At 47.3% G+C, this 13773-nt stretch overlaps 4 protein-coding genes across 4 annotated transcripts; 2 read left to right on the top strand and 2 right to left on the bottom strand.

Annotated features, from left to right (window-relative positions):
* The first annotated feature begins 756 nt into the window (after positions 1 to 756).
* F4812DRAFT_435954 (FAD/NAD(P)-binding domain-containing protein) lies at positions 757 to 2765 on the top strand. The gene is made up of 3 exons (XM_047934806.1): positions 757 to 1905; positions 1958 to 2260; positions 2330 to 2765. The coding sequence occupies exons 1-3, from the start codon at positions 1048 to 1050 to the stop codon at positions 2489 to 2491; spliced, it is 1323 nt and encodes a 440-aa protein (XP_047788431.1). The 5' UTR covers positions 757 to 1047; the 3' UTR covers positions 2492 to 2765.
* A 590-nt stretch (positions 2766 to 3355) lies between these two features.
* Positions 3356 to 4785, top strand: F4812DRAFT_435951 (glycoside hydrolase family 61 protein). The gene is made up of 4 exons (XM_047934805.1): positions 3356 to 3488; positions 3588 to 3944; positions 4099 to 4210; positions 4303 to 4785. The coding sequence occupies exons 1-4, from the start codon at positions 3440 to 3442 to the stop codon at positions 4469 to 4471; spliced, it is 687 nt and encodes a 228-aa protein (XP_047788430.1). The 5' UTR covers positions 3356 to 3439; the 3' UTR covers positions 4472 to 4785.
* Positions 4786 to 5198: 413 nt separating this feature from the next.
* F4812DRAFT_97613 (SPT16-domain-containing protein) lies at positions 5199 to 9081 on the bottom strand. The gene is made up of 5 exons (XM_047939595.1): positions 8767 to 9081; positions 8586 to 8670; positions 8407 to 8528; positions 6733 to 8338; positions 5199 to 6677 (listed from the first exon to the last, which is right to left on the bottom strand). Exons 1-5 carry the CDS (start codon positions 8941 to 8943, stop codon positions 5569 to 5571), a joined length of 3099 nt encoding a protein of 1032 aa, XP_047788429.1. The 5' UTR covers positions 8944 to 9081; the 3' UTR covers positions 5199 to 5568.
* Positions 9082 to 11265: 2184 nt separating this feature from the next.
* On the bottom strand, positions 11266 to 13290 carry F4812DRAFT_97483 (repressor of RNA polymerase III transcription MAF1). The gene is made up of 2 exons (XM_047939593.1): positions 13113 to 13290; positions 11266 to 13020 (listed from the first exon to the last, which is right to left on the bottom strand). Exons 1-2 carry the CDS (start codon positions 13116 to 13118, stop codon positions 11935 to 11937), a joined length of 1092 nt encoding a protein of 363 aa, XP_047788428.1. The 5' UTR covers positions 13119 to 13290; the 3' UTR covers positions 11266 to 11934.
* Between the last annotated feature and the right edge of the window lie 483 nt (positions 13291 to 13773).

Raw genomic sequence — 13773 nt, 5'->3', positions numbered from 1 at the left:
GGGGTTCTTTGGTTCAACTGCCTTTAGGATCCGTTGAATGGCATTTAGGCCAAAGTCTATAAAATATGCCAAGGTACTTCCTACTTAATATGACAGCATTTCTACAGTTGGCAAAATATTCTGATATAGGAGAATACGCTGTGCTTGGGAAGATACGCAACTAAAGGCCAGTAACAAAATCCAGCACAGAATATATAGGTAGGTACCTAAATAAGATATTCTATTAACATGAAAGTTTTGTTTACTTGAGTTGAACTGTACGTGTTACTACCTAGGTAGCTAGGTATCATTATGGCAAAAGAGGTAGCTATAACAATATGACAGCGACTATAGGTATCAGACGAATGAGTGTTAGTTAGAGAAACGAGGTTTTCTCTTCTTTTGATGGTCTACAAAGAATAGAACTAACTACCTCAGTTTGCCACGCCTATGAAATAAGGGAACTACCTAGAGAAAGGAATGTATACACGTGTCGCGCCACACATATTTCGGCAAGAATCGATATTACCACAAGCCACGTCTCGGTCTACTTGAGCACCACGACTCAAATTACGCGTCGGTGCCGAAACTTTCACAATTTCGCAGCCCCCGATTCCGAGCTCCGAGCCGATCTCGGATTCAGCTCGGAATCGGTCTAGGAGCCCACATAACCACAATATGGAATATCGAGACCAATTAGCGCGTCAGCCTGGGGTCAAGCTAAATTTAGCGTGACTAGTATGGAACGAAGATCTAATCTTATCAGATCCGAGAGGGAAAGGATATAAGTCATCGGCCCCCCTGAGTCTCTCGGTAATTACGGGTTTACTTGTAAGCCTCATTGACGCTCCCTTGTTTTTTTTATATTTATCTCCTTTTTTCATTTTGTTTCCATTTCTCTTTACTTAGACCTATCTTTAATATCAAATGTTATAAGAATTATCCTACTCTTTTCCCTTGGATTTACAGCAGCTAAACCAAGCAGCCAGTCTAATAGATTCTCCGTCTTTCGGCTTCAACATTAAACAAGAAAGACCCTGAGGTATAACCTGCCAGATCTCATTTAAAATGTTAGAAAAACCACTACTCATAGTCGATGCCGGCGGCTTCGCCGTGTCCATGTTCATCATGGTACTTCGTCACTCCTTAGCCTTCCGCCTCAAATCGATACGGCACTCGATATTTCCTTCGTCCCCATCATCCACAGACTCAAAGGGGCCTCGTAATATTGTCATCATAGGTGCCTCCATCGCAGGGTACTCGGCCGCCAGCAACATCGCGAAGTTCCTATTACCAGATTCGGAATACCGAGTTATTGTTATCGAACCCCGCGAGCATTTCCAGTTCACCTGGGTTCTCCCACGATTCTGCGTCGCGGAGGGCCACGAGCATAAGGCGTTTATTCCTTACGGGGGACTACTCCCCCGCGGTGCGCTCGATGCCGACGGAGGCAAAGTCTCGTGGATCAAGGATCGCGCCGCTAGTATCTCGCGAGACAGTGTACGCTTGGCTGGGACCGGCGAGGAGATACCATATGAGTTCTTAGTCGTGGCTACCGGCGCCGGTGCTACTGATACTCTACCAAGTCGCGTGGGGGCTGACGACAAAACCGAAGGAATGAAACTGATGAGAGAGATTCAGAGGCAGATTCGCGAGTCGAAGAATCTAGTTGTTGTTGGCGGAGGCGCTGCTGGTGTAGAGCTGGCTACGGACGCGAAGGCGAAATATCCAGAGAAGCACGTCACCTTGGTACACTCGAGACCCTCAGTAATGCACCGGTTTGGGCCGAAGCTACAGGCTGCTGCGACTGATGGGATCAAGGACCTAGGAATTGAGCTCATCACAGGGGACAGAGTAGTGAGTGAAGACAGGGAGAAGGGCATTGCTGTATTAAGGAGCGGAAAAGAGATTGCATGCGACTACCTGGTTTGTCTACCATCGTTGCCTTTTTTATCGTCAAGACTAATAAGTTCTAAAGGTCAACTGCACCGGCCAACGGCCTGATTCCAAGCTCATTGCAGAACTGAGCCCGTCATCCATATCCGAGTCAGGCCATATCCTGACCAAACCAACTCTACAGATCCAGGACGACTCACTGCCTAACGTATATATATGCGGTGATGTCTCTGAGACTAATACGACGCATCCGAATTCGAGATCTGCCATGCGCCAGGCTACGATCGTGGCTTTCAACGTGTTATCCGCCACGGAAGGCAAGAAGCCCAGAGACAAGTACGTGCCACATTGGCTTGACGGAGTTATTAAATTGACTCTGGGACTGGTAAGTATAATATAAAATCGCTATATTTCTTGCGCGTGTATCGATGCTAAAGATGGTCTTCAACCATAGGATAAATCAGTCTCTACCGTGGGTGACGAGAAAACCGAGTTCCTATTCCCGGCCAAAGAGAAGAACGAGGCTCTCATGGCGGCTGGAGCCTGGCATAGGCTAGGGGCCAAGCCTTTCGAAGATGACGGGGAATTCCTAAGGAAGATTAAACCAAAGATGTAAATGGGCCATTTATGTTATCGTTAACTAGCGTACAAGCTAGACCTCTATCCCGGAAGCATATAAGTTGATAACTGTCGACTCACAGTTAATTGTATGGAATAAGCGTAGGATTGGTATTTGCAGGATTGGTAGAATAGGATATCTCAGTCAGTCATGGTTTCGTTTTCACAGCACCTTACATAGAACTACATCCATACCCCAGGTAAAGTTACAGGTACGATATTAGATACCCTTAAACCATTTCAGCAATTGGCAACTCAAAGTTGGTAGCCCTACGTTAAGACCCGGCGTCCCAAACATATAGTAGACAAGTGATGCATCATTAGAAGACAGTCATTAAGGAAGATTTTAAACGGTGAGCTATTGAGTACCACATGTCCTAAGTAAGCAGAATAACAAACCATATGACCGGGCACCACAAGGGCACACGTCGGACGAACGGGCGTCTTGGATACCAAAAAAAAGGATATAGGTATATGATCCTCAAGATAGGAGTCACTTACAAATTATAAGCATCACCATGCAATTTTTCTCATCCCAAGCAGCCACGAACACCGCATCAATACGCCGTGCCCGGATAATATCGCAGCCGCTCCATTGGTCGGATCCCCTTGCCGAGCAGACCTTCTCATTTAACATCCGGGTATTTTAACCACGCCTCAAATTAACCTCCAGCATCAGACTAGTCCATGGGGTTCATATCTGGGGAAGTAACAGCAGCACCACTATTGGCTGGTCCGATAGCGCATCTTCTTGGCGATAACCCGTTCCCCCGGTATTTGACATGTGTTCTCCGTGGCGGTATACACCATGGCAGCCTGGTTGGGTATATGAGCAGACGCATCTTTCCCATTTCCCACAGCCGGCAGCTTCTCCCACCGGAAATCGATAACTCGTCCAACTCGCTTTCTCGACATCCACAGCAAGCAAGCAAGCAAGCAAGCAAGCATGAAGCCCATCACGTTCCTGGCGCTGGCAGCCACTGCCCAAGCCCACTGTGAGTTGACGGCGGCCCCCATTCTTACCAAACTTATACCAGCTGTTTAACGAAGATAACTTACACAATGGCTACCTAACTAACGATTGCCGACACCAGACCGCTTCTCGAAACTAGTCATCGGCGGGGTCCAAGAAGCGGCGGAATGGACGTCGATCCGGATGACGAAGAACTACCAGAGCAACGGCGGGGTGACGAGCGTCGACAGCCCGGACATGCGGTGCTACCAGGCGCGCGCGGGGACGGGGACCGCGACCGTCGCGGCGGGGGATGTCCTGGGCTTCGCCGCCAACGCCGCCGTCACCCACTTCGGCCCCGTCCAGTTCTACATGGCCCGGGTCCCCGATTCCGCCGACATCAACACCTGGGAGCCCGCCGGAAACGTCTGGTTCAAGGTCGGCAGCATTTCCGCCGTCCCGCCCCTGGGCTCCAGCGAGGCGACCTGGCCTGCTTATAGTTAGTGTTCTTACCCATCACCCATTCCCATTCCCATATCCATATACCCATACCTCAGACTTCTACATCGTACTCCTATTTCCCCTATTCCTAGTCTCTAGACTAAAAGGTGCCTAATGTATGTACGTCTAACTAACGTGACACCCTCTCCTAGACAAGAAAGTCGTCAACGTAACAATCCCCAAGAACGTCCCGAGCGGGAACTACCTCGTGCGCGTGGAATCCATCGCGCTGCACCAAGCGCAATCCGTCGGCGGCGCCCAGATGTCAGTTTTATCCCCCTTTCCCCTTCCTCCCTTTTCCTTTCCCCAACTACCCAATCTAGCCAGTAGTAACCATACTTATGATGAGCCGACAGGTATCTCTCGTGCGCGCAAGTCAAGGTGACAGGCGGCGGCAACGGCGCTCCCGGCCCGCTCGTCGCCTTCCCCGGCGCTTACAAGGCTAACGACCCCGGCTTGCTCTGGTCTTACTACCCCGTCCCGACTACCTATACTGCTCCCGGCCCGGCCGTCTGGAAAGGTTGAGGTACTAGATTAGGTAGGTTTACGTGTTAGCACGCATAGATGTCGAGGATCGGATTGTGGTAAAGGTAAAAGATTAGTTGATGGTTGTGCACCAAACCAACCTATCATGTACCTAATGTATAAGATACCTCCTTTATAAACCAATGAGGTACAAATTTGCGAGTCCATACGTTGTTATGAGAATATGTGAGTGGTAATACCCACTCATAGGTCAGATAGACAATTGTGCTATCAAAAAATACACTTTTGGCTCAGCGGTGTATTTGTCAATCAAGAGTCTCATATGCTTGAACCCGTTTAATGCAAACCAAATCAGAACACCTTGGTCCACAAAAAGTTGCAAACGAGTACGCACAAGAGCATCTTAAACCTTAGGGTTCGATTTTAAGAGCTTACAGAGATCAAGAAGCCCAGAGATCTAAGAATCCAGTGGCTCGAGATATCCAGCTTTGCCCAGAATCGTCCCACTTGAGGTGTGTCGATTCTGACCAAACCTGAGGGGGTGTATGAGTGGTAATACCACTCATATCAGATAGACTGTAATAGCAATTGTGCTATTAAGAAATATACTTTTGGCTCAGCTGTTTGTGTCTGTCAGAATATAACAGCTCATTCGCCAATATCAAATTCCGCGTAGTTATTTCGTATTACGACCATAATCCACACATTTTGGCATCTCACTTCCACCCCTAGCAAGTAAAGCAAATAAGCACTTTCCACCTAGTAGCATGGGCTGGGTACTTCATATGAATTAAGTCAATAATAGGTAGATACCCTATGAGGGTCAATTTTGCATTACAGTACATGTGCTCTTCGTAGAGCAAAACCACCGAGAATTAACGGAAAGCAGACGCAATTTCGCCTCCATCTCATCTTACCATCGCCCTGTTTTTAAGCGGTGGAATCAAAACTCGCAAACCATCTGACCAGTGGCTCAACGCAAGAACTAGCTAAATAATAAGCATTCCGTACAACCTCAACTCCAGATGGTCCCTATCGCCCTGAGGAACCGCACCTTCAGAACTTGTTTCCCGATCCTCGAATACGCATCCCTAGGCTAGGTAGTTAGAAGGATCTGCATATTTTAGGCGAAGGTTCTAGTGACGTCGCTTCTTATTACGACTTCGGTCTTCCTCGTCAAGGCCGCTCTCTCGGTCCTTTCGCTTCGCTTTCTTCTCCAATTCATCCCAATCCTCGCCTTCCTCGTCCTCCTCTTCTTCCGAGCCTTCCTCGCTAGCGTCATCGGATGCATTGCTATCGTATTCCGAATCATCCTCACTAGACTCACTAGCTTCCTCGAGCTCAGATTCGTCAATCTCAAAATTCGACTCCTCTTCTTCTTCTTGGTCATCTTCGTCGTCGCTTTCATTCTGTAGGAATGACCATCCGCCATCGACAAAGAATTGATGGGTGTCGGCTGTGACAGTCTTCATGATCGTAGGCCAGTTCAGATTCAAAGGACCTTCACTAAACGCGATGTCGCTGCTGTCAAGCCATTCTTTTACCTCTTCCAACGACTCAACGGGAATCGTATTGATGTGAACTGGGGGCCTAGTGAAGTCCTTGAACACAAACACCAAATCGAAATTCTTCAGTCCGAACTGAACACGCTCTAGATGAGCAATTTCGATATCCTCTAGCGTGATGACTAGGAAGGGCGGCTCTGTGATCTGAATAAGACAATCTGTGGTCGGTTGGATCACAACATTGCTTCGGAATGGAACGCCGTTGAAGCCAAGCTCTCTGAGCGGCATATCCACTTCGACACCCTCGTTCTTGCCAGCCTCTGCAATCTTGTCAGCAAAGCTCTTGAATTGGCGATCCAGCTCAGCCCTGTGTCGACGGTCTTCTTGTTCTTGCTCGAACTCATCCTCGTCGCCGTGTCGATATTTCCGTTTTCGATTACCGGTTTCATCGAACTGAATATCTGTTGCTTCTCGGTAGAATTGCACATCTTTTGTCTTTTTCTTGTTGCCGATGATAATGGGATCTTTGAGATGCAGATGGATAATCACGATAAGCTCATGAGCACAAGGCTGGAAGAACAAATGACGGATGTTGGAGAAGAGCACATCGACTCTCTGCTGCGGGTTGAGAGGTGACTGGTATCGGATACCATTCTGATGGATCTCAACCTTGCCAGGAACTCGCTTTCCTTCCATCGCAGGGCGTATGAACACGTTGTCCATAACAGGGGGTCGTCGATCTAGCCGATGGTTAGTATAGAGATATAGGCAAAGTATATATGTATATCAGCTTACTTCTAATCTCAATGAGCTTATCCTGTTCGACAACATCCTCCATGTCCTTCTTCTCTTGTTCTTTCTTAGTAGCCTCTTTCTTCATGGCAGAAATCTGCGCTGTAATCTCTTCGTAACGATCACCATCGCGAGAACGGAACGTCAGGCTCCTAACGAACTGTGCTGAGGCGTCCTCAAATGGCTGATCATCCTTTCTGCCGACTCCCTGACCCGGAGAAAGGAAGTTTATACGCAAATAAGACCAGTCCCCTTCATCGTTCTTGCTAACATTTTTTATAGTGTGGATGTGGAAAGGGACCGGTCTCCCCATGACTGGTAGTACGAGGGTGTGGTTCTTTTGGTCGACCAAAATCTCAAGATTCTTGACTTTCAGTGGCATCTGATTGTCTCTCTTGTACGACTCGAATTTCTTGAACTTCTTCACCTCCGCCCCGTCTTGGCCGCTTGTCGACTCGGCAAATCTAGCCAATCCCTCTTTCTGTTTCTTAAGAGAAAGCTCTTTCTGGTGCTCACGGCGCCGTTTCTCTTGATCCTCATCTACCTGGGTGGTTCGCTCAGATCGTAGGCGGGTACTCGTGATGTTCTTAGTAGCCACTGCACCCACACGAGAGTCCTTCTTCTCTTTCTTGGGGGTGGGTTGCATTTCCTCGTCGTCCTTGAAGAAGAAAGAGGTTGCGTCGAGATCGGTAGGAGCGTCCCCAGTAAATACAACAGGATCGCTATTGGTGACACGGATGGTATCAGTAAGGACCAAGGAATAGGTCTTGCTGAGCTTATCCTTCGGGGAAGGGTTCTCAACGTCAGTAAAACCAGTCGTTATGCATAAGGTCATTCCGTCCTTCAAGGTTCGTCCGTTCTTGGCATTGAGCACCAGGGTAGGATCTTTACTCTCGATGCCAATACCTGCTCCGACGTTCTTGAGGAAATGCTTTTCTAAGTCAGGCTTCCTGGATCGGATATAGCTCAAAGCCTTGCTATAAACGTCTTTGGCAACAGCGCCATCCTTGATCTCTTTCAAGACTAGGTTGTGTACCGAGTAGAGAAATTTGTAGGTACTTTCTTGCGTCTTATTTGGGTCGACTAGGTAGGTTCGCGCAATGGAAGAGCAGTACGTCTTGTATCGGAGACCCATGCCAGCGATAATAACGCCGGGATGGAGATTGTCGCCGGTTGGCTCTGCCTGGAGCTTCAAGTCATATGTACCACCACTCTGGACTGCCGGTCCTAAGTACCAATCCAACGAGGAGGGGTCGAAATCCGAAGGTAATCTCTGTTTGTTAGGCAATTCGACCGTCTTCCACCACTTCTCATCGTCAAGCTTTCGGTCCACCTTGTCGGCAAGCGCACTGTGCTTCACTTTTTTCTCTTGGTCCAAGATGTCCGACATCTGGTCCAGAAAGAATGGTGTCATCAGTGCGACACATGCTTTCGACGCCGCTCGCATAGAACGCAATTCTGTCTCATCTTTGACGGCGAAGGCGGCAGTGGATAAGGCAACGGAAATATCGACCTCTTCAAGATCCTTGCACTTCTCGGTAAAGACCTTCTTCCATTCGTCGACAAAAGGGCCATTTGATCTGTCCTTGGTAAGAACGCCGACTTTTTTCTATTCGCCGAAACATGTCAGCTATAGGATAGCAACTACGTAGTCAATCGGAAGGTAATATGACTCACTCCTGCGTTGGTGATCGTTTCGGCAATTTTGAAGAACTGCTTCTCATTCGCAGCCGCATCCTTGCCTCTAACCAAAACTTCAATCGGGAATCGGCCGCCCTTCAATTGTTCTAGGTGTTTCGCTACATAAAAGTTAGTCGCCTAATCGCGCAATAGCGGTAGGTTGGGATTGCCGCTACCTTTTTTAGCCGTCGTAAGTATGTAGAGAGTGTCGGTAGTAAAAAGCATCAGCGTGGTCGGGAACTCGTAGCCTAGCAACCAGAACTAAACAAAAGAGAAAAAATAAAAAAAGTCAGTCTCTTTTCCAAATGTGATATCATTAAATTCATAAAAGCATAAATATGGTAAAGTGCGACATACGTGCATAGCATTGTTCTTCTGGAATTCGGGATTCTCCTCGACTTTACCCATCATGATGAGGATGGAAGATACACCGCCGAAAACAGCGTCACCGGCGCGTTTATCAGCCTTCCAGGCATTAATGAAATGATTAATGCGCTCCTGGAAGAGCTTTCCATCGATCTTGATGTCTGCCATCTTCGTAGATGACTCGAAAGTCGTTGGCGAAAAGATGGCAGATGGAAGAGGTGATTGATGGAGGTAGGAATGGGGAGAAAAAAATAGGGAAATATATAAAAAAAAAGAGGGATGAAAGAAGGCTGAAGGTTATCAAACTTTGCCCCAGAAAATTGGTATGTGAGGTGACGCGAGCTTGGAGTGTTTCCCCACTTTATTTCGCGACGCGGTTTAATGGGATTACAGGTACCTGGGTACCTGGGTATCTTCGGGAGTCTCTTGAGTCTCATCTAGCAAAGAGCGCATACCCCCAAGTAAACGAAAGCAAATTTAATTAAGAATACTAAGAGGGCTAAAAAAAGAAAAACACGTAAGATAGAAGTCGATATTACCAATAAAAGAACAATAAAAACTAGCAAGCAGTTACGGAACTTCTTGCTGCACTCTTCAGATACCATCTTGGATAAAAGTTCTCAGATATCTTGGTGTTTAGGGGTTGGGATAGGGGTAGGTAGAGGTAGAGGTAGGTAGACACGAAACCAGGAAAAAGGGGCTTGGACTGACGATGATTTTCCAGATTCCACCAAGAGCCGTACAGCATTGCTACAAGGCCTTATATATATATAAAAGTACCAACTCGAGAACAAAGTCGGCGGAGAAATTATGAGGCTACCTAAGTTCACTAAACAACCAAGTGGCGAGGTCCTAACCGTAATGCTAGATACCAGAAAGATTCCGTATGGTAGACTCGTCATCGAAACTTTGACGATCTCGAAACTCTAGTTACTCGAAGCTAGCAATTACGAGCACGTAGGCCAGGACATTAGGTTAGGTGGCAAATCAACGGTAGAGAACAAATTCGCAATCGGGAGACCAGTCACGTAAGCCCCTTTTCATCCAAGTAACTAACACCTCGACGACAATATTAAGTTTCCCGCCTCGTTCTCAATCATGGGTACAGCACAGTCGATACTCCGTCGAACTTTATTCCTTCGGGCAAAACAAAACTAACAAATGAGGCAAGTATTTGGTTCTATAGGCTAGAGATAGGTTAGGTAGCCAATGAGGATATCACCGCCCAAACGCCCCAACCACCCACACACCTATGCGGACTAAATAGCGACTTTAAAAGCGAAACCACCAGCTTCTCTCATCAGGCGCCCCGGCATAGGTATAAACCAGGTAGCTTAGTCTACCAAGGTGGCGACAGCACCACCGCAACCACAACGATCATGCGGGCCCTCTAGAAGTTACAGCAGCAATTACCATCTCCATCCTTCCCATCTTTGAAGCAGCAACAGCAATTGCAGCAATTGCAGCCACAGCTCTGCCCAACGAGCTGATGGGGTATGAAACACGAGAGCAGTTTGGTCTGTTTCTCGTATTCGCGTTGTGCCTCCTCCGAACACGACTGATTCATCTGTTGCGGAGGCCCGGAAATCGGACGATTATCTATGAAAATGTCCAGCGGGGATGGCGGTGTCTTCGGAGGCTCGGGCCCTAGGGGATACGAAGGACCTTGGCTGATTTTATTGTTGTCCTCTATGTTATTGATGATATCTTTGCTATCATCATGGTAGTTGTTATTGCCGCCGTTCTTGCTGTCGTCCTTGTCGTTCTTGTTGTCGTTGCGGTTGTTGCTCGACGACGAGCTTGAAGATGAGCTGCTGTCCATTTTCGGGCAAGGTACATATGTACAAGAGGAGGCGTGCTGCAGGGGACGAGGACGAAAGCAAAGTAGATATACTTTGATATTAGTCAGAGAGCTGAAGTTATATGGACTGGAGTGTATCTTGGGTGCGTTGTACTAAGTTAGATTGCAGGAAGGATGGCCTGGATATAAGTAATTTATGAGAAAATGTGATGGTCAAAGCACCAAAGACTCGAATCCAGTGGCACAATACAGATATTGAGTATGATTGCCCATGTGTATTCTCATACGTGGTATAGGAGTTCGGGAAGATACCTACTATCAAACCGCTACACTACCAAAAGGTAGAATGATGCCAGCCCGAGGGGTTGACGTTGCTATCTATAAGGACCGTACTGTGACACGCGGCCTACTAACCTAGCTGAAGTCTGTGACTGAGCCGGCATCTTCAGCCTCCATTGTGGGTGGATGATTCGTCACAAAAGCAAAACAGGGGGTTTCGAAATATATGTAGTTTGGTAAATGCTAGATAGGTGCCTATAGTTTGAGGATGTTGGGCTTTGGAAGCTACCTAGACCCAGGTAGGTATGTTATTAGTAGAATACATGTATATTAACCGGAATACAAGTATTGTACACATGAGAGAGTAATTCGTTTTGAAAAGTAGTCTCGTAATAGAGTGTCTAACAGTTAGTATGATAAGAAACACTAATGGTGCAAGACAAAATTCTAATTTTTCACGATATACTTCATAGAGAGCTACTAGTATGAAATCGAAAAACTTACGTACCTTGAAAGCAACCTAATGTTTCCCCAAGTCAGGGCTAGACTAGCTTGCCTTGTACGCCATTTCAGCTTCACGCATAGCGCCAAGCAAAACTGGAATTCATAGTTTATATTCGTATGTCTGAAGTCCTCATGCAATGGCAAGGACTGAATCAAGCTGATCCGTGCACTGAACAAAACCATGTAACTCGTCAGGAATACACTTATTGTCAGAAATACACTTATTCCATACACGCCGGCATCCGAGCGCTCGTCATTTCGCCCCCTGGTTGTCATAAAAAGAAATACCGCTGTAAAACATGATCCTGCGGTATCGAGCGCCGAAACACGCTCTTCAACATTAACATGTCCATAACGCCAAAAATTCGTACACCTGTTTGTGCTGTCTTGTTGAAGACACCGTGAACCTGGCTCCTTAACCCGAAAACACGGACCGTCTATCCATTCAATATCCGCAATTACTCCTTGGATTCTCATACCCACCCCCACCTCCATTCCATCCTTGAACGCCGAAAAGAAATGGAACAATGGAAAGGGAGCGGAACTCAACCGCTGGAGTAAGAGCACACCTACTTTTACATCTCCATTCTCGCCGCAATGTCTTCACTCATACCCCTAACCGAATGTGCGACATGTTTGTATTCAATTTTCTCCTCGTCCTCGTCGTCCTCATCATATTCATCGCTCTCCTCATTAGACGTGGGATCATGTAACGGATCGATTTCAACATCCTCGTCTGGATCATATAGAATCATATCGTCATCGTCATACTCGTCGTCATCATCGTACTCACTATCGGTGATAATACGACTCGCGAGTTGATCTCCTAACCAGAACTTAGCGCGCTTGTTTGCGCCCAGGCTACCGGGTAAGGGTGTCGCATGGCGTTTGGATAGGCCATTACTTGCACGCCTATGAGGCGCAAGCGCAGGCGAGTTAACTAAGTTCGGCAAACCCCGAATATAAAGGTATGCAACTCGCTTTTTATTCTTGTTGAAGAAGAAATAATGCAAGCGCCAGATAGCGGATTCGTCACCGTCAAAAGGATCTTCTTGTGGTTGATACGAGAATACTGTGCAATCCTTCAGAGCCATTTCCTTATCAATCATGGTCCACATGTGTGGGTTCCAAGCGGGACTGATCGAATCACCTCCCGAGGCCAGATTAGGCGAAGGAGAACTACTATAAGAACGATACGAAGTGTTTGCGTTGGGCGAAAGGAGCGAGGAACCTAGTGGCCGAACGCTATTCAGCGTATTATCGATGTTCGCCATTACATGTTGCAGGTTACGCTCACGACGGAAGTCCGTCGGGCGCAATACATGAGAGAAGTCATAATCGGGATGGCTTGCATTTAGCGTTGCAATTAGATAGGCGAAGGTGCGACGACTCGAGATCTCACTGAGATTACCAAAAGGGCTGGAACGCGACAGATTAAGTGATGCGGCCATCTCCTTCCGTTGTGGCGGTGAGAGAGAAGCACCGAATTTAAGGAGAGCGGCATGTTGAGTTTCGAGAGATGTTTCAATTGATTTGTATAGCTTCTTGTCGGAACCGGCGGCTTTTGTCGTATAAAGGTCGCATCCTCCTTTGACGCGACATTCGGCCGTGTCGAAATTTAGCGCCGAGGTGATGACGTCGAAATCGCGAAGTGGGAGAAACTACGTCGAGTATCGTCGTTAGCAAACGGCCTGCGATGCTTCCAATTTCAAATCCCCAAAGAGTCCAAAATTAATGCGACGACCGTACGAACCTTCATCTTTGCGTCGGTGATGTTTTCGCAATTGCATAAATCGATATATCATATGATGCGACGGGATTGATGGTCGGGTTATGTTAACCGAGAAGTTGAGACTAAGGAGAGCTCGAAGTTGATGAGAAATAGCTTGGTATGGCTTCGGAGGATCGTTAAGAAGATCGGAGGCGACCAGTAAACGGCTGACACTTGGTCTGGAGTGGTGAATTGCTGGTTAAAGGGTAGGTAATTATCGTCCTGACGATGGGTGCGTAGATGCAGCAGCCCGTAAGCTGATAAAGAAAGACAGCCAATGCGCACTTCGATCCCTACCTAGGTACACAGTCGATTCAAATAAAATAAACTAGATCATATACTGTCTAGTAAATGTAGAGAAAGTAAGACATCACGAATTATACGCGTATTGGAAGTTGGTGGATAGTCGGTGTCACAGTGGTCGAATGTATAATTGAAGCCTTTTGAAGGTGGAGGAGGTAAGTTGCGACGGTTCTCGGATTGGGAGTGCCGGAGGGGGGGAAGATAATGATGTGTTGCGGTGATTGCCCAGGTGATCAGGTGTTTTGGCTGCTTGTCTGACATGGCTGACAAGGGCCTTGAGACCAACTCGCAAGGAAGCCGGGAGTTTGCCGTGTGGCCGTTTCCTTGTCTTCTCAAATCC

This window comes from Daldinia caldariorum (assembly GCF_022478825.1).
Source record: "Daldinia caldariorum strain CBS 122874 unplaced genomic scaffold F4812scaffold_13, whole genome shotgun sequence".
NCBI lineage: Eukaryota > Fungi > Ascomycota > Sordariomycetes > Xylariales > Hypoxylaceae > Daldinia > Daldinia caldariorum.
The sequence above is the reverse complement of the archived record's forward strand: the minus strand, read 5'-3'. Positions and strand labels throughout refer to the sequence as shown.